This window comes from Brassica napus, chromosome A10, assembly GCF_020379485.1.
Source record: "Brassica napus cultivar Da-Ae chromosome A10, Da-Ae, whole genome shotgun sequence".
In the NCBI taxonomy this organism is placed as follows: domain Eukaryota; kingdom Viridiplantae; phylum Streptophyta; class Magnoliopsida; order Brassicales; family Brassicaceae; genus Brassica; species Brassica napus.
In genome coordinates, this window is record NC_063443.1 from 16,098,906 (window position 1) to 16,118,935 (window position 20,030).

The 20,030-nt window shown below is 39.3% G+C and overlaps 5 protein-coding genes across 5 annotated transcripts; 1 reads left to right on the forward strand and 4 right to left on the reverse strand.

Annotated features, from left to right (window-relative positions):
* Positions 1-49: 49 nt before the first annotated feature.
* On the reverse strand, positions 50-4,450 carry LOC106372298. The gene is made up of 4 exons (XM_013812478.3): positions 3,133-4,450; positions 2,365-2,936; positions 2,063-2,282; positions 50-1,590 (listed from the first exon to the last, which is right to left on the reverse strand). The coding sequence occupies exons 1-4, from the start codon at positions 4,366-4,368 to the stop codon at positions 232-234; spliced, it is 3,387 nt and encodes a 1,128-aa protein (XP_013667932.2). The 5' UTR covers positions 4,369-4,450; the 3' UTR covers positions 50-231.
* Positions 4,451-4,992: 542 nt separating this feature from the next.
* Positions 4,993-5,589, reverse strand: LOC111201368 (uncharacterized protein At4g04775-like). Its single transcript, XM_022693100.1, has 2 exons — positions 5,416-5,589; positions 4,993-5,271 (listed from the first exon to the last, which is right to left on the reverse strand). The coding sequence occupies exons 1-2, from the start codon at positions 5,587-5,589 to the stop codon at positions 4,993-4,995; spliced, it is 453 nt and encodes a 150-aa protein (XP_022548821.1).
* A 96-nt stretch (positions 5,590-5,685) lies between these two features.
* On the reverse strand, positions 5,686-9,234 carry LOC111201332 (indole-3-acetic acid-amido synthetase GH3.15-like). Its single transcript, XM_022693039.2, has 5 exons — positions 8,617-9,234; positions 8,423-8,524; positions 8,190-8,330; positions 7,446-8,107; positions 5,686-7,081 (listed from the first exon to the last, which is right to left on the reverse strand). The coding sequence occupies exons 1-5, from the start codon at positions 8,904-8,906 to the stop codon at positions 6,492-6,494; spliced, it is 1,785 nt and encodes a 594-aa protein (XP_022548760.1). The 5' UTR covers positions 8,907-9,234; the 3' UTR covers positions 5,686-6,491.
* A 217-nt stretch (positions 9,235-9,451) lies between these two features.
* Positions 9,452-11,786, forward strand: LOC111201489 (uncharacterized protein At1g10890). Its single transcript, XM_022693566.2, has 4 exons — positions 9,452-9,636; positions 9,932-10,048; positions 11,009-11,228; positions 11,338-11,786. Exons 1-4 carry the CDS (start codon positions 9,518-9,520, stop codon positions 11,599-11,601), a joined length of 720 nt encoding a protein of 239 aa, XP_022549287.1. The 5' UTR covers positions 9,452-9,517; the 3' UTR covers positions 11,602-11,786.
* A 3,211-nt stretch (positions 11,787-14,997) lies between these two features.
* On the reverse strand, positions 14,998-17,649 carry LOC111201490 (ethylene-responsive transcription factor ERF113). Its single transcript, XM_022693567.2, has 2 exons — positions 17,205-17,649; positions 14,998-15,754 (listed from the first exon to the last, which is right to left on the reverse strand). The coding sequence occupies exons 1-2, from the start codon at positions 17,317-17,319 to the stop codon at positions 15,216-15,218; spliced, it is 654 nt and encodes a 217-aa protein (XP_022549288.1). The 5' UTR covers positions 17,320-17,649; the 3' UTR covers positions 14,998-15,215.
* Positions 17,650-20,030: the final 2,381 nt, after the last annotated feature.

Consider the following 20,030-nt stretch of genomic DNA (forward strand, 5'->3'; position numbering starts at 1 on the left):
TATGGCCAGTGCTTGTTCAATATCAGAATCGTCATTAATAGAGAGGAAAAAAACAAAACTAGATGCAGTTTAAGGGCTTAGTTTGGTAAGATTCACGATTGTTACACAAAACTAGTATGTTCATTTGTAAGAAGACCATAGAGTAAGTCCTGTAAACGTATCTTTGCGGTTACCAATGCATCAACTGAGAAACAAAAGGAGGTGGCTAAAACATACTAGTCTTATGACTGTCTAAATATACCTCAGCCCTTTGATATGTTGCTGCCTAGATATCACATACTGAGCCACTGAGTAAACAATGCCTAAAACTCCCAGAAGCCGAACCTGAAACACGTCCGTTATTACCACCGCTGCAAAGCTAAGTGGCAACGTCAGCATCGGCGACGGATCTGAGTTTTTAGTGCTGTAACTCCACACGTATCTGTTGAATATAATGTGACCTGGTGCCGTGAGTATTAGCAGAGCGAGGTTCTTCACCGCAAAGAACCATTCACGCCCTCCTATCTCTATTCCCCACCCTGCGTTTCCACCGAACCAAACTTCTTCCCATACAACGTACAGAGAAGATAAAGCCAAGTATGTTGATATAGCTAGCGTAACCGGGAAGTATCTCTGTTTGTCTCCGAACCCTGATAAAAGATCAGAGTCTTGGTTCAGGAGAAGTAAGATAGGAGCCAGGAAGAAGATCGCTTGGCTTGAACCGCCAGAGATGTGGATATTGAGAATTAAGCATATGGCAAAGCACACGATGGTGGCAACGTTACCAACCGCAGGCATCCAGGCCGCTCCTTCTTCCGACATTTTCTCTATTGCAAAGCTTTGGATCGTGGTTGCCCGGCGTTGCTGCATCAACCTGTTTCGTGTTGGGAACATCCCCCTTGCGCCGTCTTGTGTTTTTGAGTGACCACTCTTCTCAGAGACTTTCTCACGCAAAAGCGAAGTGAGCTCAAACTTGATCAAGAGAGCTATGAGCATAAAGATCGCTGCATAGAGACCTAGAAGAGATGTTCTTGCACCTTCAATGGCCAACATTGCTGTGACTTTCTTATCCTCCTCCCTTGCATCCCAGCCCCAGGCAGCATTATCCCCGAGATCATTATTGATTCTGACCTGCCCTTCTAACAAATATGTCACAGGAAATAGAGCTACGAGAAGAGCAAACACCCAGGGAAGCAGCTTTGTGCTTGAGGCAGATGGAAAATGGGTGAAGATGACAAAAACCGAGGCACACACCATTGTTATGACAATCAGAGCGTGTAGAACAGCAGCTTGAAGAAAGAACTCTGCAGATATGTAAACGCCGAGAGCTAGACCCATGGCAACGGAGTAAAATGCTCTCAGTTCTACCACGTATTTGATTGGGATTAGAGATGTGGCAGCAGCGAGAATCAACAGGAGTGCCACAATTAACAACCAAGATGGCCAAGTCGGTTTGGATGCCATGAATCCGTAGATAGAGATGTCATCAGCTGACTGACGAGCGGCCTTGATCATTTCTGAATGGTAACTCCAGGTCATAGGCATCGGTGGCTGCATCAGAATAAACATGCATCCAGTTGCCACTACCAATACCAAGCTTCTCTTAGCTGCCTGCAAAAAATTACGAAAATTGTCCTATCAGTGAAAAGCAACAACTGAACCATCTCTTATTAATATTTAAACTTGTAAAGTTAAGACCTTAGTTCCAGCACCACTACGTCTACGTACAGTATTTCCACTCGATGAAAATTGGAGGTTTATAATATGAGTGCTTTCAAGAATAGAGGTTAATAAGCAATTTAAAATATTCTTCTTCTCATGCTTTATTTAACTCCATGATGTAACCTCTGACCGTAATAGACATACTCATAACACGTTAAATGACCCCACATTCCCATAGGAACCGAGAACTAGAAGCTTGCTAAATAAATGCTGCTAACTTCAGGTCACCTAAGAATCTTATAGAACACTTTCCTAGGTAGCAATGATAACTGGCTTGATTCATAAATGGAAGATGGTTCCTTTTTAGATAATCAGACAGAAGATGCAACAAACGAAACATGCAAATAGTAAACTGACATACCAGGACATGCGAAAAGTGGAGGGCAACAATTGGTATACAGGCCAGACCAATTAAAACGATGCAGAAACCAAGAAGCAAGCCATCAGAAGGTGGTCTTCCATTCCACCACTGAACAGCATCAAATATCGTTTCTCGGCAAAACCAAACAGAGATAGCAACCACTAAGGCATGAGCATAACCTTGCCATGGTTTCATTTTAGAGGCAGATTTCGACTTCTCCCTGCACATTCCACCAACAGAGTCAAATAGAATCAATGTTAAAATTCAAGGTGAGATGATAAGTCAAAATGCCTATCACATACTTGTACAGCAGTAAGGGAGGGGAAACAGCCAGCAGTAGAGCTGCAGCCACCCATACAATTGATTTTGAAGAAAGGAAGAGCATAGCCAACTTTGCTGAATACAGACAAGTCAAGATCCAGACTGCCTTTGATCCAATTCGGTGATCAGCAAACAGTCTCCTCACCACAGCCAATCCAATTAGCGTCGTCAAGATAACCATGTAACTAGGGTACATCACATCGTCTTCCATTCCATAATGGTATATGGTTGAGTAATTAAAAAAGCGGTCCTCAATGTAGCACAGCAATAATGCGTGGGCCACCACACCAGCTTCAGTCAGGAAGTGAAATTTTGATGGGAGAAGGACAAGACCAGGGATGACCATGGCTATGATAACGTTAGCCACTATAAGCTTACAAAATGATTTGAGGAACATGCCGGCTAGCCATATGTTTAAATCCCAGTAGTTGTGCATTACGAACCAAATAACCATTAAGCTTCCAAGAGCAACAAATGCAAAGTAAGAGCGCACACTTTTCTTTGTGAAAAAACGAGCAAAATAAAGCCCAGCGACTGCAGGAAGAGGAGTAAACTGCAAGAAAAACCGAGTGAAATTCATTAATTACTATAGAGGTGGTAATAAATCAAACACAGGGCATTACAAATGAGGCAATTAACAGACTCCAAGGTGTCAACTTTCAGAAGTAGTTATTACAATGAAAACTCAAGGAACTAGTTATTGATAACAATAGCAACAGGAGCTACGCAATTGGAAGTAAAACACTTACCAGAAGTGGAAATCCTACAACGATAGCTCCAGCAGAACTCACAATCACAGCCAAAGCAGTGAAAAAGGCAGAGCTAAGACCACTCGAGATCATTCCAAGAACCGAAGCACCAGCGCCAGCAGCACCTCCAAGCATCGTTGTCGTCACCAGAAGGTAGTTCAACGGAGGGGGAACTTGGATATACTTCCCAAAAGAGCGAAAAACAACTCTAATCTCCAAACAAATCACAATCACAACCATAGCAATAGCCCCATTCACAATCCGAATGCTCTGCAGCTGATGAGAATCCTTAGTAACCCACCAAAGACCACCTCTCGTCGACGCGTAGAGCTGAAACAGGAAGGGGACGAAGAACAGGAGCAGCAAATCGGAGACCGAAGCAGCTGACGAGAACATTACAGAGTAATGCGACGCCACGTGGAATAGAAGCGGCATGAACATCAAATTCAGCGAAAGGAAAGAGCTCTCGAGAGGTCCGAGGATGTAGTTATCCTCAGGGATCTCTCCTCCGTGGTACTTCGCCTCCTGCTTGGTCTTGAACGACGAAACCCTAGGAATCGCGAAAAGCCAGTAGAACACGCAAGCGAACATGAGGAAGTAGTAAGACGAGCTGCTCATCCCCACGGCGGAGATCGTGGCCCAGGCGAAAAGGGAGGAGGCCGTGAAAGGAGCGCAGGCGAACAAGAGACGCTCGAGCGCGACGACGATCGAAGGGTTCTCGAGCTGGAGCCACTTGAACTGAAGCGAAGTCCAGCATCCGATTAGGAACGTGGTCTCGGCGCAGAGAAACGCCGCGAGGAGGCCGAGGGGGAGGGAATTGAAGGAGGAGAGGAGGGAGGAGGAGGAGAAGAAGAAGGCGATCTGAGCCGTGATGAGCGTCATCCATATCCCGAGGAAGGCTCCGAACTTGACGTCGAGGGAATCGACGATGTAGGAGATGAGGAGGCCGACGGTGAGGGTGGCGATCACCGGAGCGCCGCCGAGGTCGAGGAGGAAGGCGGCGCAGGGGACGAGAGCGAGAGCGATGCGTCCGTTGTAGGCGAAGGAGGAAGGAGAGAAGCGAGAGTTGCTGGATCTCGAAGTAGCGCCGCTAGTTCGACGATCGATGAAGCTTCGGGTTGAGGCTGGGCTCATGTGGGGAGAGTAATTGGGAGAAGACGAGGCTTGTTCACTTGAGGAGGAGGTGGAGGATATGTGCGGCCGGAATAGCCGCGGCTGCAGCTCCGGTGGCAGCATCTTCGCCGGAGTTTTTCTTTGGATACGGATTGACGGCGAAATCTCTCTCCGTTCACTGGTGAAATGATCTGTGCGTTGAATTTTTCGCGGAAACGGTGACGTCTTAGGAAGAGTAGCAGCCGTTGGATCTTAAAGTGGGGCCTCTCAATCCTCTAGCTTTCGTAGGTCCGCATCCAGAGAATAGCATCTCAATCTAAGCAAAACACTGTCGTTTCGTCATGTGAGAGTGATAACTGATAAGTAAACGAAACACGACGTCTTTACACAAACTTTCCTAAAGCAAGTCATGTAATTATGGTTCACATTTCACAAGCAACTCCGATTATGAGTGGTTAACAATGAGTCTAAGAATTTTAATATTCAGATGGAAAACATTACCAATTCTTTTAAATGAATTTTAGCCTTAGGGTTTATAACTTTAAGGTTTTAAGATATAGTAAAAAAAAAAATTTCAAACTATATAGTAAATTATTTGGGTAAACAACCTATTTCCACACACAAAGTATCATATAGCACCAGTTCCACACAATCTTTCAAGCGTGTCTTAGGTGCACACAATTTAACTATCGCAACCTATTTCCCCCCATTTCGAAAGTTCGAAACACGAATCCACACAAACTTAAGCTAAACAAGCTTAGACAGCACAAGCATGGTCAATGTTCCTAAAAGAACAATCCCCATCATTTTTTTGACTTCCCATTTGACTTCATTAACGACCTCTTCCACTCTTGCAAAAACCTCAGTCTCTAACTTCATTTCAAGCTCTGCAAGCTTCTTCCTCCCTTCTTCCACACTCTCAGCAAGAATGGTATCTTCTAGTCTGCTTATCCTACATGTCAATGCTTCAATCTCATCCACAAATGCTTCATCAACCCACTTATACGTGTGATTATCATTACTCAGCTACAAACACACACATTTCGATTAACTCACACAGTAAGAACAATGACATTCATATTTAAAAAAACTCACCTTTCTCTCAACCGCAAAAGCACACCGATTAACTCACACATGAAGAACAATGACATTCATATTAAAAAAACTCACCTTTCTCTCAACCGCAAAAGCACACCGATAGTATCTCCGGTACGGATTCGCGGCGGACTTGGACATCAACGACACAACCAATTCTCCACACCAGCATCTCTTGGGCACACCAACGACCCTACCTCTTACTCGAGCTACAGAGGTTCCAGACGAATTTCCAGATTCATTGCTCATACTTTCTGGGTTTTTTCTCTTATCTCTCTCTCTCTCTCTCTCTCTCTCTCTCTCTCTCTCTCTCTCTCTCTCTCTCTCTTTCTCTTATGTCTCTGGATTTTAAGAATTAGGGTTCTTACGGGATAAAACGATTTGGAGATTTTTAGTAGGATTCGGGTCGGGTTTTATTTGGTTCGTCGTTGGATCTATGTTTGGTTCGGGTTGTACCAATATAAACCGATACGATCAGGTTTAATATCGGTTAATGTTATAAACCAAGCCCAATCTTCGTCTGTGTGGATTCGTGTTTCGAACTTTCGAAATGGGGGAAATAGGTTGCGATAGTTAAATTGTGTGCACCTAAGACGCGCTTGAAAAATTGTGTGGAACTGGTGCTATATGATACTTTGTGTGTGGAAATAGGTCGTTTACCCAAATTATTTGTATGATAGTATGAAAGCAGAATTGAACATGCTCTAACCGATAGCTAAACCACCCATGAGTTCAAAGCAAAAACCACACAACAAACATACAATCATACAATCGAGACAGGGTTTAAAAGCCGCAATAAACAGAGAACTACTATTCAGAAAACATTAAACAAGTAATGCAACTATTCAGAAAATGTATTCAGAAGACATTAAACAAAGGAAATGTAGAAACTGAAATTCAAATAATGCTATTAAATAAATACTTTTTCTTTCATAAAGAAATCTAATCACATACTTTTTCTTTCAAAATATACGGTAGTCATTAGGGTTCTTAGCAATGGGATTTCTCTTTATAAAAATCATCAATTACAACAGAAAAACAAAAGACGAGTTATAAAACATAACTCGACGACTGTGATGGACTTATTGTATTCGATTTACATATTTGTTATTTATTATTCCTCCACACGTGAAGTAATACGGTGGTTTTAACTATCGACTGGAATGCAGCTCATGTAGCTCCCAAGACGGAACTTTCCGGCTGAAAGACTTGGAAACAACGGTCGCCTCCAATATCTTCAAGGCTTCTTCATTCTTCACTGATCTCGGCGTCTTGTACTGACTCACAGAAGTACCTCGAGACACGAAGAAGCTCATGAGCTCGTCGAACGCACCTCTCCTAACAACCTTGATCTCAAGTGGTCCAATGTTCTTATCATTCTTTCGTCCTTTTCTGTACACCGAGTCTAGACACTCCTCAACGGTGAAGCAGCATTCCTCCAAAACCTTCCGCTCGGGCTCGATCTTCTTGTCCTTGACTTTGCTCCCGAGTTCCCAGTAGAGCACGTAGTGTCCTGGGTACGAGGAGAAGTCCACGCGGCTAGTGAAATCGATGAGCACAAAGTCATGTGGCTCCAGGAGGAGCTTAGCGTTTGTAACCGCATTGAGGAGATCTTCTTCGTAGGTCTTGTCCATGTCGATGCTCAGAACAACCTTATTTCTTCCCACGAAATGAAATTGTGGCGCGTTGTTGTAAAAACCCGTTACTCGTAAAACATCTCCCAAACGGTACCTATACAGACCTGTAAGATATACACATTTTGTGAGAAACAATCTAAACTTGTGACGCTAAGTACATAATTTAAATGTCTATTTTTCTTTTATCGTTTTCTACAAACATAGACGGTAATAAATGTTCAAAAAACATTTATCTACCATTTCTACGGTATTTTGCTACTTAAAAAAAAACTATTTTAGTAGATGAAATTCACTTTAATATAATTTTTCTAGAATATGATTTTTCAAAATATAGAACACAACTATAAATTATTATTTATTCACCTAATATAAAGGTAAAAATAACAATTTCTATTTTTTCAAATGCAATTTTGATTCTAAATGATATTATTAGAGAAAAGAACAACGATGAGTTGGTGCTGTTCTTACCAGAGAAAGTTGTGACAACAGGTTCATAATCATGGCCAACTTTAACATCGACAAGATCAATGACCACAGGGTTCACTAAGGGATCATGACCAGCTTCTTGATCTTTCTTAACCTCTAAGAACTCGAAGTATGCCATACTTGGAACGGTGGTGTAAGACACATCACAAGGCTTGCACAGAGGATTTACATTGAGACCAAATAAACATTCAGAGCTGCCATAAAACAATGAAATCACAGGAAGACCACCACCATAGAACTCTAGCATTGGTATATACTGTGACATGGATCCGGTAACTACAGCTTCAATGCATTTTGCATTTGGCCATAGTCTCCTCACTATTGCCTCCCATGATGTTTTACTACATTCTTTCTCGATAATGCTCGCTAGTTCTGGATTTGGAGCGGAGAGGAACTTACTGATCCCGGAAAGACATTGAGCGTCTTTTATCCAGGGGCTGACACTGCCTGTCTTTATGTTGGAGCATAACTCACTCCAGTGATCTCCCAAGAAGTTGATTACTTTAAGGAAGGAAGATGCAAATGGTGCACCAAGGCGAGATACGTTTCCTCGTTGTATAAGCCCACAAAGCAGTTGGCAGTACATGCTCTGGATAGTGTCTGGACATGTCGCAATCTCAATCGGGCTTATCTGTATTCGCTCCCTATAAAATCATGTAACAAACACAATAAAGAAACACTAGTAGCAGTAAGGAGAGTGTTCACCGGGAGGAACGGTTTAATTACCAGATAAATTTGTTGGCTGGGGTCACGCTTTTCAAAACACAAGTGATCATAGTCCTGACAGGTATTCTAGAGGCTGTCTCACTTTCTCTGGTCAAAAAATAAAACAATAGGGATTTTCCTTCACTAAGCCCTTTGATGTGCCTGCAAACAATATCAAGAACGAGTTTAGATTTTTTTTAAAATTTTTTATAAATAATAAAACAAGACAAAATTTGGAGTTAGAAACTAATTACTTGAAGGGTAGAGGTCTATAGAGAGATACAAACAAATTCCTCTGTTCCATATCCTCTGCTGTCAAAGGTATCAATTTTGGAACTCCTCCTGAAGTACCTGAGCTGCAAAAAAAAAAACAATTGCTTCCTTAACTCTCTTTACATTTTTTTTTGCTCTTGAATCTGCATAGAGTTGGAGATTCAAAAAAAGGTACCTGACCAAGAGAACGGTGATGGGTCGATCACAGATTATATCAGAGGACTCTCCATTGGCAATACGATCAATATAAGACCGATAATCTTCGTAAGTAATTACTGGTAGGTTCTTCTTGAAGCTTTGCTTATCGAATTTACCTTTGAGGAAACCTCTAAGATACTCGGTTTTAGCATTACGCGAAAGTATAGCTTCCAATACGGAATCTTGAATCTGCTTTGCGTTGGTGGTCACATCTTCAAGAACAGACAGGCACGCTTTATGGTTTGCCGGATCGAACTTTGGTAACATGATTTGATGTTCCTAATACGTAATGGTCAGCACCAAACGGAGATATTGAAAATCAGTGACACATTCAAAGTACTTGGTCCGTGAGTGTAACCTTTTGTCTCATTCATTAATTTTTCAAGCAATGCATTACCCTCACCTTGTGGTTACACAAACAAATAGGTTTAAACTTTAAACCATGTAGTACGGACGACCATTCAAAAAATCTTGTGGTACAAATATATATTCCATTTTTAGAAGGATTCTATAAATGGTAGAACAAAATAGAATATATTTTTTAATCATAAACCATTTTTAGAAGGATTCTATGAATGGTAGCACAAAATAGAATATATTCTTTTAATCATAACAATCTTTTTAATACTTTTTTTTTTATCATCATACATTTTTTTTTCTTAACGTTAGAAACTCTGAAGAAAAGAGAAGGAAAAAAAAAATCTTTAATTGAAAACTAAATTGGATAAAATGTTGCAACTGAACCGGAAACAAAGTTGGTTCCTTTTCTGTACCGGTTCGTTTGTCCGAGTAAGCAAAAACATTGAACCGATAAATTGTTTAGGACATAAGCTCAGGATTCCATTACATTGACCACTCAATAAAATTCCGGTTTGGGTATGGCTCGAAACGATTCGCGATCTAGGTCGCCGTCTCACCGCCGACGCTACTCTCGCTCGCCTCTTCGTAGCAGCCGTCGTACCAGGCGAGACCGCAGCCGTGATCCTTATTCATCAAGGTCCGCTATTAATTTTTCTTCATTAACAACTTTCCAATATCTCGAGAATCAAATCTCGATTCTTACGGTCGTCTAGGGAACTAGGTTTAGGGATTTACAGAGTGTTAACCAAGCTTATGTCATAAACTGTTTCATGTAGCAAAAATAATATGTATAGAACCAGTTTCAGAAATTGCCTTACTTTGTAAGCTTCTTTCACTTTGGTGTTTGCAAAGAACATTCTATAGGCACTAATGCTAATATCGAAGAAGCTCCTCTGATTCAAACACATCTTTTCTTCATTATATTATTACAGGCACAGGAAAAGCAGATCTCCTACGCCGAGGCAACACCAAAGGGATAGAAGTAATTCCTTGTCTCCCTCATCTTCAGACCATAAAATTGCCAAGAAAGAACAGGAAGCCAAGGCAAGGTAAAATGTTCATTAACTGTTTTGTCTTTCAGGTTCTTGTATACTTTCCCAGCTTTGGGACAGCCGTATACAGTATTTGAATTAAGCTTACAGTAGCTTCTATGGAGTATGTAGAATGTGTTGTAATCTTAAATGAACGAACATATCCGTTTGAGCAAGTTGCAAATTATTTGACTTTGAAAAGTTAATCTTGCTCAGGCTAGTGTTGACCTGTGTTTTAAATGGCGCATGGCGCTCTAAGGCGAGGAGGTTGGAGCCATGCGCCTTGCGCCATGGCGCTACAAGGCGCTCGCCTTATGGTTAGAATGCTTTCAAACGTGGTTTAGTTATATACAGCTTTAGAGAACTTATATATGCATTGATAGATGTTCTTAGGTTAGAACTTAGAAGTGTATGTGTTAGCTACAGACGTGTAACTATTTCTATGGTTACATACAGAGGATAGTTATAGAGTAGACTCGTATATAACACTAGTACAGTCAGCTACACCAAACTGTCTTATTTATACACACTAATATAGTCAGCAACACGTTAGTCATGCACACTAATATAGTCAGCTATGTACACATATATAAACCCCAAAACACCAAAACAAAGAACTTGAAACAAAAAAACTAAATTCAATTAATCAAATCCAACAAAACCTAAAACACTGAAGATCTAAGCATTATGTTTTAAGGATATTTAAATGGTCGACAAAGTAGTGATAGAGTTCCAAGATGTTTTAAGGGTTCCGTCAAAGTAGTGTTTTAACGGAAACGCGCGCCTTTGAACCAAGGCGCTTATATTTAAGCCAATGGCGCACCATGGCGAGCGCCTTGAGGAACTAGGGCTCGCCTTAGAGGACTGAGGCACTGGGACCATCGCCACGGTGCGCCTTGCGCCTTGGCGCAAAAGGCGATCGCCTTTTAAAACACAGGTGTTGACTTTTAACTCGTTATTTTTTCATGGTAAATTAAGATTGCAGCATGAAGCTGAGCTGAAACGACTAGAAGAAGAGACAGCACGGCGGATCGAGGAGGCAGTGAGGAAAAATGTGGAGGAAAGGATGAGCACTGAAGAGGTTAAAGAAGAAATAGAGAGGAGGACTAAGGAAGCCTATGAAAAGATGCTTCTTGATGTTGAAATACAGCTGAAGAATGAGAAGCAGTCTGCTCTAAACGAGGCAAGAAGAAAGGAAGTAAGTCTAGTTGCTTTGTTGTTCAATTTTTGCTGCTTTATTTTTTTGGGTTTTGAAACTAGTTGCTGGCTGCTTACTGAAAGTAAGAAATGGGGAATTAATTTTGAAGGAACAAGCTAGGAGAGAAAGAGAAGAGCTTGATAAGATGTTAGAAGAGAATAGTAGAAGGGTTGAAGAGTCTCAGAGGAGAGAAGCATTGGAACTTCAACGGAAAGAAGAGGAAAGGTATAGAGAATTGGAGCTGATACAGAGACAGAAGGAAGAGGCTGCGAGGAGAAAAAAACTGGAAGAAGAAGAAGAGATTAGAAACTCTAGCAAGGTATCAAATGGAAGTAGATCGCGAGCCAAGTTGCATTTCGGAATGGGTCTATAATTAAGAGACATAAAATCTGAAGAAGTGTTTTGCTTTTTGTATTTAGAGATTATGAAGTTACAGTTTACTGATCCAAGCATGTATGTTCATCAACATTATCTAGCAGACCCTTTCTTAGAGTTTGTTGTTTCACTATGTATACTGTGGAAAATTCAATATAGATAATTAGATATGAGTTCAGTTTAGCACCCTTCCAGTTTCGTATTTGTTGTTTCTGCAATAAATCGTTTGCTTCGTTTGTACTGTTTTCCAGATGTAAACTCATCTTGTGCTTATGTAAAGCTTAAGATAAACTCATCTTGGACGTATGTAAAGGCTTAAAATAAACTCATCTTGGACTTCGGTAAATAAAAAGGCTTTTATGTAAAGTGGCTTAAGGCTTTTTGTGTAAAGGACTTTGGTGGAGCTTGTATTGGCTATTCCCCTTTCTTGCATGCATGTATCTAGCAAATTTCGCTTCTCAGGTACAAGACTTGACAAAGAAAAGAATACGTAGGTATATACCAACTAGACAAAATATTACCATGAAATAATTCTATACGCATAGAGCTATATTTTTCTATATAGTGCAATTAAAAGTCCCAAATAAATATTTTTTTTTTAAACAGGCAATTGGGAGTTGGGACCATTCTATAAAGTATAGAACTCACTCATAGCAATTATCTTATGTTTTGATTGCTACGAGGCTACGAAACAGACCCCACACACAAGGTAAACGACATCAAAACTTGTCTTTAATGTTACAAAACTTTCAAATAAATTGAGGTTATTTGCATGTAACGAAAATGAGTTTTGAAATCGGTAATAAATGATTACCAAAAAAAAAAATCGGTAATAAATGAGTTAATTTAAATATTTTCTATTTTAATTTTGAAATTAGTATAAATTTAATTGTGAAAATTGTAACTTGGTTTTTCGAGATGACATTCATATCTATAATATCCCGATATAGACGATTTAATCGGATCAGTGTGGGAACGGATCGATGTTGATTTGGGTTCATCTCGGAATATCTTTCGAACAGCACCAGTAGGTATGGTTAGCATAGCTTGTTGTACATATATAATAACTAAGTTATTCCCAACCATACATTTTCTTTTTTTTTTAAATCATTTTTTATGCTAACTAAAAAATAATCATATTTACACAATTTTAATATCTAGAACTGCTTAATAGGTTGACTCTTTGTAAAACCATAAAAGCTTGCCTATGGTTCGTCTAGTTAGTTATGGTTCGTTTACTTGCAACTAAAAATGAAAGTTAACGACTAGTCGTTCAGGAAAAATTAAATAAATAAATGGGGTATATATTATTGAGATAAAATATACAAAGCAGTAAAATACACGTACATGCATGAGTGATGATCTATCAATCCACACAAGAGATTGCAATCTTCATGTGTGCATGTCAAGATCATCACTACTGTATCTGGGGAAGTTCCATCTATACTGAATCAACGGAAAGCAGCCGCATATTTTGAAATTTCTGAAGCCGAAAGCCTGGTAAAAGTATCTTGTCATAGATATACCGTACGTCCATGTCAAAATCATAAAATGATAGCTCTTGAAAAAGTTAGATAGAATATAGAAAGAAAGATTCGGAACTTCATATATCTCATTTTCAACTTCTCTCGTTGTTGATTATTTCTTGGGTATTATGGCTTTAAAAAATACAAGTATGGTGATAGCTCTTGATTATTTCTTGTTGATTAAATCACTTTCCTGAAAGTAATACAAGTATGTCAACCCCTTAAATTGCAACTAAAAGAAACAAGAGTAAGGTGATCGTAATTTTACAACTATTTAGGGGATGAAACAAGACGATTAATTAGAGCGGTGAAAATATATTTGACATAAACAAATGTATTCTTATAGTGACAAGATCAAAAACTATTAGGAACATTTTGTCCAAAAATGTAGAACTTTGTGTTTGATATAAGATAACAACATTTGGTACAGTTTTATTTTAGTGCAGATGCGTAAATCCATTATCTTAAATGACACTAACATTCTTTAAAGATTGTGTGTGAAAACTACATAAGAATGATCTAGTGGTAAACGGATTTCAAAAAGACATATGTTCAAACCCTGAAAAAGTGTCAATTCGTGAATTGCACCTTCTTTTAGAGATTAGTCAGAGTTTTTCATAGTTTTTAGATATCCTAGATTAGTAAAAAAAATGTGTGTGAAAATGAATTTATAGCTACGACAGAGTAATCGAGTTAAGAAGTATGTATGTGAAAATTTTGTGTTGTATAGTGACGAATTGATCTGTTGACAAAAAAAAAGTGAAAAAATTATTTTGGTATTGACAGATGATTAGACTGGGTCATGGGATCTGGAATATGGCCCCCAAAATAATACACTTGACGTAGCCAAGTTGGATGGGTCCATTTTCCCTTTGCGCTTTGCGCATGCGTAACTCTCAAGAAGCTCTTTAGTGATCTTTCTACATCATCTCCTCTAATCTCATATAGGAGTATCAATTATAAACCCACTCAAAATATTTTAGAATAATAGACCACCCCGAAAAGAACCGCAAGAAAAGGAAGTAACTAGTCTAGGCATGCGTATCTCTTTTGATTAGAAACCAAAACATAATTAATTGTCTTCTTAATTCGTTCAAAAAAATATTTTTTTTTTTTTAATTTTCCCATCTTCGAACTTGACTCATTTTCTGAAGTATCTAGCTAGTACGCCGATTTAAATGACTGTTAAAAAGACTATTCCATAGATTAAATGAATGTGACGTGAACCAATTATATTTTATACGAAAAATATTCCATAGTAACTTTTTATACGAAAAAGAGTAACCTCTGAATTTCTAAACAAGGAATGTGACGTGAACCAATTATATTTTATTAAATGCTTTCCGGAATCTATATTATAAGCGGACGAAATATTTTATTCAGAAAACAGTGTTTATTGATTTATAGAAAAGAGTATGCAGTATGTTTAGTTTTCTAATAGTATTATTTTATGAAACGAAATAGTGTAAGGAACATATGCAGAAAATATTCTGAGACGGATCACGAGGAAGGCCAATCAAACTCGAGGCAGAATAATAAAAGATACACGGTGTTTAAAGTACAATCTATGGTGGGCCAAGCCCGGTCTTAGTCTTAACACCGAATTTGCTTGTCCTACTCTCACATGTATCAATAAATATATAAAAACATAAATTTCAAATAAAAGCGACCGAACGATTCATGTATAGATAGATAGATGCATGCACACAAGGAGACACATGAGTATGGAAAGATTAACTAATTAAAGGCTCGCGTGTACAGTTGAACACGTTTTTTTGTTCTTTAAATGATTAGTATTGCGATATTCGTAGTGATCATCTGTGATTGTTTTGAGCACTCTTACACCAAAATAAATTGTTTGGCCGATCTTCTCAATGCATATAGAGCTTTTCGTCAGATAGTTTATCCAAAAATAGACATAACAATTAAGATAAAAAAACAGGATGTTACGGAACAAAGGACATGCAAATTTCCGGTGCCACCTCCTTGCCGCCATTATCAGAAATAACCAAAATAACAATTCAAACGAAAATATGGTAATGATTATAATTTATGAGACTAATTCGACCAACAACAATAATTAAGATTATTCTCTTGGGTAGTTATAATAGTGGTAACCATAGTTCTTCTCCTCTTCACGCTGCTGGTGAAGTTGTTGCTGCTGTTGTGAACTCAACGAGGAAGAAGAAGACGAAGGCGTTGAGAAAGGCTGTTGCTGCTGACTTAAGAGACTTGACGTGTAGTACGATAAGTCAGCGTCATTGTTACTCGTAAGCAACTGAGCGTATTGAAGTATGTCCTGGTTATAATTCGTTGGCCACGTAGTAGGAAGAGGAGGAGGTGAGTTCATTAATTCACTACCTCCTCTTGGAACATGATCAATTCCTGATTGAGATGAGACATAGGTTGTGGTCGAGGGACCTTGTAGGTGTTCAGGGAAGTTTAGCTTAGCCTTGGTGCCTTTGAATTTGAGGGCGGCTCGGTCGTAGGCGAAAGCGGCTTCCTCTGCTGTCTCAAAAGTCCCGAGCCAGACACGGGCTGCTTTCTTCGGGTCACGGATCTCGGCCGCCCATTTTCCCCATGGTCGCTGCCTGACCCCTCTATAGTGTTTTCTTCTTGGTTGATCTTGAAGAATATGTCACAAGCAAAAAGTTATTGCATGAAAGTAACACAAAGAAACAAAAAGAATGTTCGCATACGAATTCTACATGCATAAGAAGATACTACGTAAGTACATATGAATTCATCTATTACTGAAGGCAAAGAAAAAAAGAGAGAGAAATAGTTTAACTGTTTATTACCTGAAAGGAACAAAAAATGATTATGTCTAATTAACGAAAGATGATGCATAAAATACTATAATTGGATGCATCAATCATGTAGATTATGGAACTTTGCACAATATACTATATACTTTTCTTCTAAAAAATTACATTTCAAATGTTATTTAATTTGGATTGGAATAATATATATATAGAGGCCGTAATTTGTTATAACTGACTCAACTTGAAATTTAAGTATATATCGGGTTTATTTATATGCTCAATGACTGGATAGATATATTCGAGTGGACCGAAATCAAAGCTTGAATCGTCTTACTATATTTAACCATCTTCAAGATGGAACTCTATCAACAGATTCAATCCAGCTACATATACCCAAAATTCTATTTCATTACTTTCTCAGTTACACAAACCAGCAAAAATACTCTTCTCACATCTTGTCTCAGACAAGCCAAATATTCAAAGATTCAAACCTCTACATGCATCGACATTAAGAATTCGCAGAAAACTAATAAAATTGAGCAAGGACTTATTAGTAATCAACTAAAGATTTATTCATAAAAGAAAATGTCAATCAACTGAATTTCGCGCTAGAAAGAAAACACGGGTTTATTTGTTTCTATGTATGATTACTTTCGGTTGCATTTTTGTGCATACAGGATGTCGACACATGTAAACGTAACTCAACAATCAAAGAAGAAAATGTGATGTTATGAAAACCCACTCAATATAAACTAAGACTTCATTTTTGATTACTACTTCTGAATATGGCATATTTCGCTTTTTAACGACCTGAAAAACAAGTTAGTCATGTTGGAATACTTCAAAATATTGATAAATGACACGCATAAAGTTGATGGAGAACAATTAAAGACAATTTAGTAACAAAGGAACGTGCGTGGTCAAAAAATACTCGTAACGAGTTAGGTAAGAAGCCATATGTAGACTATATGTTTGACGAGTTAAAACCTTAATAAAATATTACCTAACTTGTACTTTGAATAGAAACAAAATCTAGATGTATTAAAGAATAGACACGTAGTAGTAGTAAACTGATCGGTGGTTCAATCCAAGACAGAAGGAAAGTTCGTTACGTAAACTAAATGCATATGAATTGAACTTAAACCTAACCTATATATACAAAGTCCTTTCCTCCTAATTCAATTAATAGCAAGTCTTTAGTTACTTAACGTATCATTAATAACATCACTAGCTAAAACGATAAATCTGTTAATTATTAGAGACATATGGTGAAGATAATTATGGTATTTAAATATGGAACTAGTTACTACCTTGGTCTTGTTGTAGTTGATCCGACTTACTAAGCTCTTGTTTGACCGGAGAGTCTGACCTTTCTTGCCCGTCGGCTGCTGGATACTCGATGGCACGGCTGAGAGATGATATCATGGCGGTGACATCAGACTCATTCCAAGACGGATTCTCCGCCGCTGACGTTTCCGGTGGAACCGATTCCTTTCCATACCTCCGATCCAGTTTTACAACAAACTATGTGTTCGCACACACACACGGTAAGAAAAGCACAGCACCTATATGTGAGTCAAAGGAATGATTAGAGCATGGAGCTTGACTTGGTGATGAGGAAGTTGGGAGGACAATTAAGGGTTTTCTGTATATAGATATATTGATGTTATGAGGAAAGTAGAGTTGAGAAAAGGGTTTATATATAGAAGGATTTACAAGAAAAATGATATAATATAATATAGCTATATGATAATAACAAGTAAAAACTTTGGAATGGTGCGGGTGGGACCGTTCGTTGAGTTCATAGTTCTCTTTTTCTCCTTTTTGCGATCTTTATTTTGTGATCTTACTTCGCATGTTTTGGCAGCAGTGTCACGCACAAATTAGGAATGAGTGCGGATACTAGTTGGTATTTTTATTTTTTATTTTATATAAAAGTTGTACGATTAATAGATGTAAGAATTATGAAAGCTTTAACATAGATGTAAACATGAACATGTTGTCCAAAAATATGTAAATATGAACATATATAAATTTTTATGTGATATTGATTTTTGATATTTATTATTATCAAGATTTGTTAAAATTGGATAGCAAACAGTTTGAAAATGATATCAAATTTTTCGTTCTTCTTATAAACCTTTTATTTTCATTTTCCTCTAAGAGTACACTTGCAAAAACAAAAATAGCCCAGGTTGATGCATGTCATTTTGTTATGCTTTTCTAAAGAAGTAGCTTAGGTTTCACTTCAAACCTCTTTAGGCCAGGTTGATGCATGTCATCTTGTGTAGTGAAGTTCTCTCGGGCCTATGTAACAGGGCAAGCGAAGAAGGTTCCCTCAAAGGAATTCGAGTTGCACGGGCATACCCCCGGGTCAACCATCTCCTCTTTGCAGATGACACTATGTTCTTCACCCGTGCAAACAGAAAGAGTAGCGCTGCGCTGCGACGGATACTCCAACAATATGAGGAAGCGTCTGGTCAGACTATAAACGCAGCTAAATCGTCTATAACCTTCTCAAAAAGAACCCCAGCAAGCCTAAAAGAGATAGTCAAAAACGAGCTGGATATTCAAAGCAAAGGTGGAGTGGAAAATACCTAGGCTTGCCGGAACATTTTGGAAGAAGAAAGAGGGATCTCTTCACTTCCATTGTCGACAAGATCAGACAGAAAGCTCAGAGTTGGACCAACCGATTCTTGTCCAAAGCGGGCAAACTTACTATGGTGAAGAGTGTGCTGTCTCCCATCCCTTCTCATGCCATGACATGCTTCAAACTCCCCGTATCGCTCTGTCAACGGATCCAATCAGCCGTTACTAGGTACTGGTGGGATGACAAAGAAGGACAGAACAAAATGGCTTGGACATCTTGGGACAAGATGACTGAACCTAAAGCTATTGGCGGACTAGGCTTTCGGGATTTTTTGGCCTTTAATGACGCCTTCCTAGGAAAGCTAAGCTGGAGGATCCTACATAACCCGGATATCTTATTGTCTAGAATCCTTATGGGAAAATACTGTGATACAGAGAGCTTCTTAACTGTGCCGGAAAAAAAAGCTATTTCCCATGGGTGGAGAGGTGTGCTAGTAGGCAGAGACTTACTCAAAGAAAATATGGGCTGGGTGGTTGGAAATGGTGGATCGATCAGTGCTTGGAACGAGCCATGGTTAAGCGTAACTGAGAAACTAGTACCCATTGGCCCTGCACCCGAAGCCTCAGCACACATCACGGTAGCGGATTTGCTACAGGAAGACACCCGTGAGTGGAACGTGGAGAAAGTCAGGGAAACCTTCCCACAATGGGAGACAACTATAAGAAGCATCAAACCTAGCCGAGCAGGAGTCCCAGATAAGTTGATCTGGTTGGGAACAAGTACGGGAGAATACTCGACTAAATCTGGCTACCATACTGCGATTAAGCTACGCAATGAGGCAGGTTTGCCCGTGGAAGAAAGAGAGGACATAGACTGGTTCAAGTGTGTTTGGAACCTACAAACCTCACCAAAAACCAAAATGTTCCTATGGAGAGTGTTTCATAACGCCATACCAGTTGGAGAGGTCCTTGTAGCTCGACATATCCCAGCAGACCTCCTATGCAAGAGATGCGGAACTCCAGAATCTATTAATCACCTTTTATTTCACTGCCCTTTTGCAAAGAAGACCTGGGCTTTAACTCCTTTTGCGATAGGTTTTGAATATAGTGGATTGATAGAATTAAGGGATGTTTGGCTTGATCTGTGTGGAAAAACCTGTTTACCCCCCACCGGAATAGCTACCGAATTAGATCCTTGGGTCATTTGGCAACTCTGGACAGCGCGTAATAAGCTTATATTTGAAGGAAAAGCGATCTCGGAAGAGGAGGCGGTGACAAACGCCTTAAGTCTTGCAAGAGAATGGCTAGAGGCTCAGGGACCCAAGACCACGCACAAACCTCGGCGCGCGCCACCGGTGGCTCCCCGACCCCCCAACTGTAGTGTTTTAAACTCGGATGCCGCTTGGAAAGCAGAATCGAAGCTTGCTGGATTTGGTTGGACCATTACAGAGGCAACGGGAACCGTCTCCTTCACAGGATACGAGAGTTTTGTGGGATCAGCGCTGGTGGCCGAGGGACTAGCAATGAGGGAAGCCTTAGCTGGATGC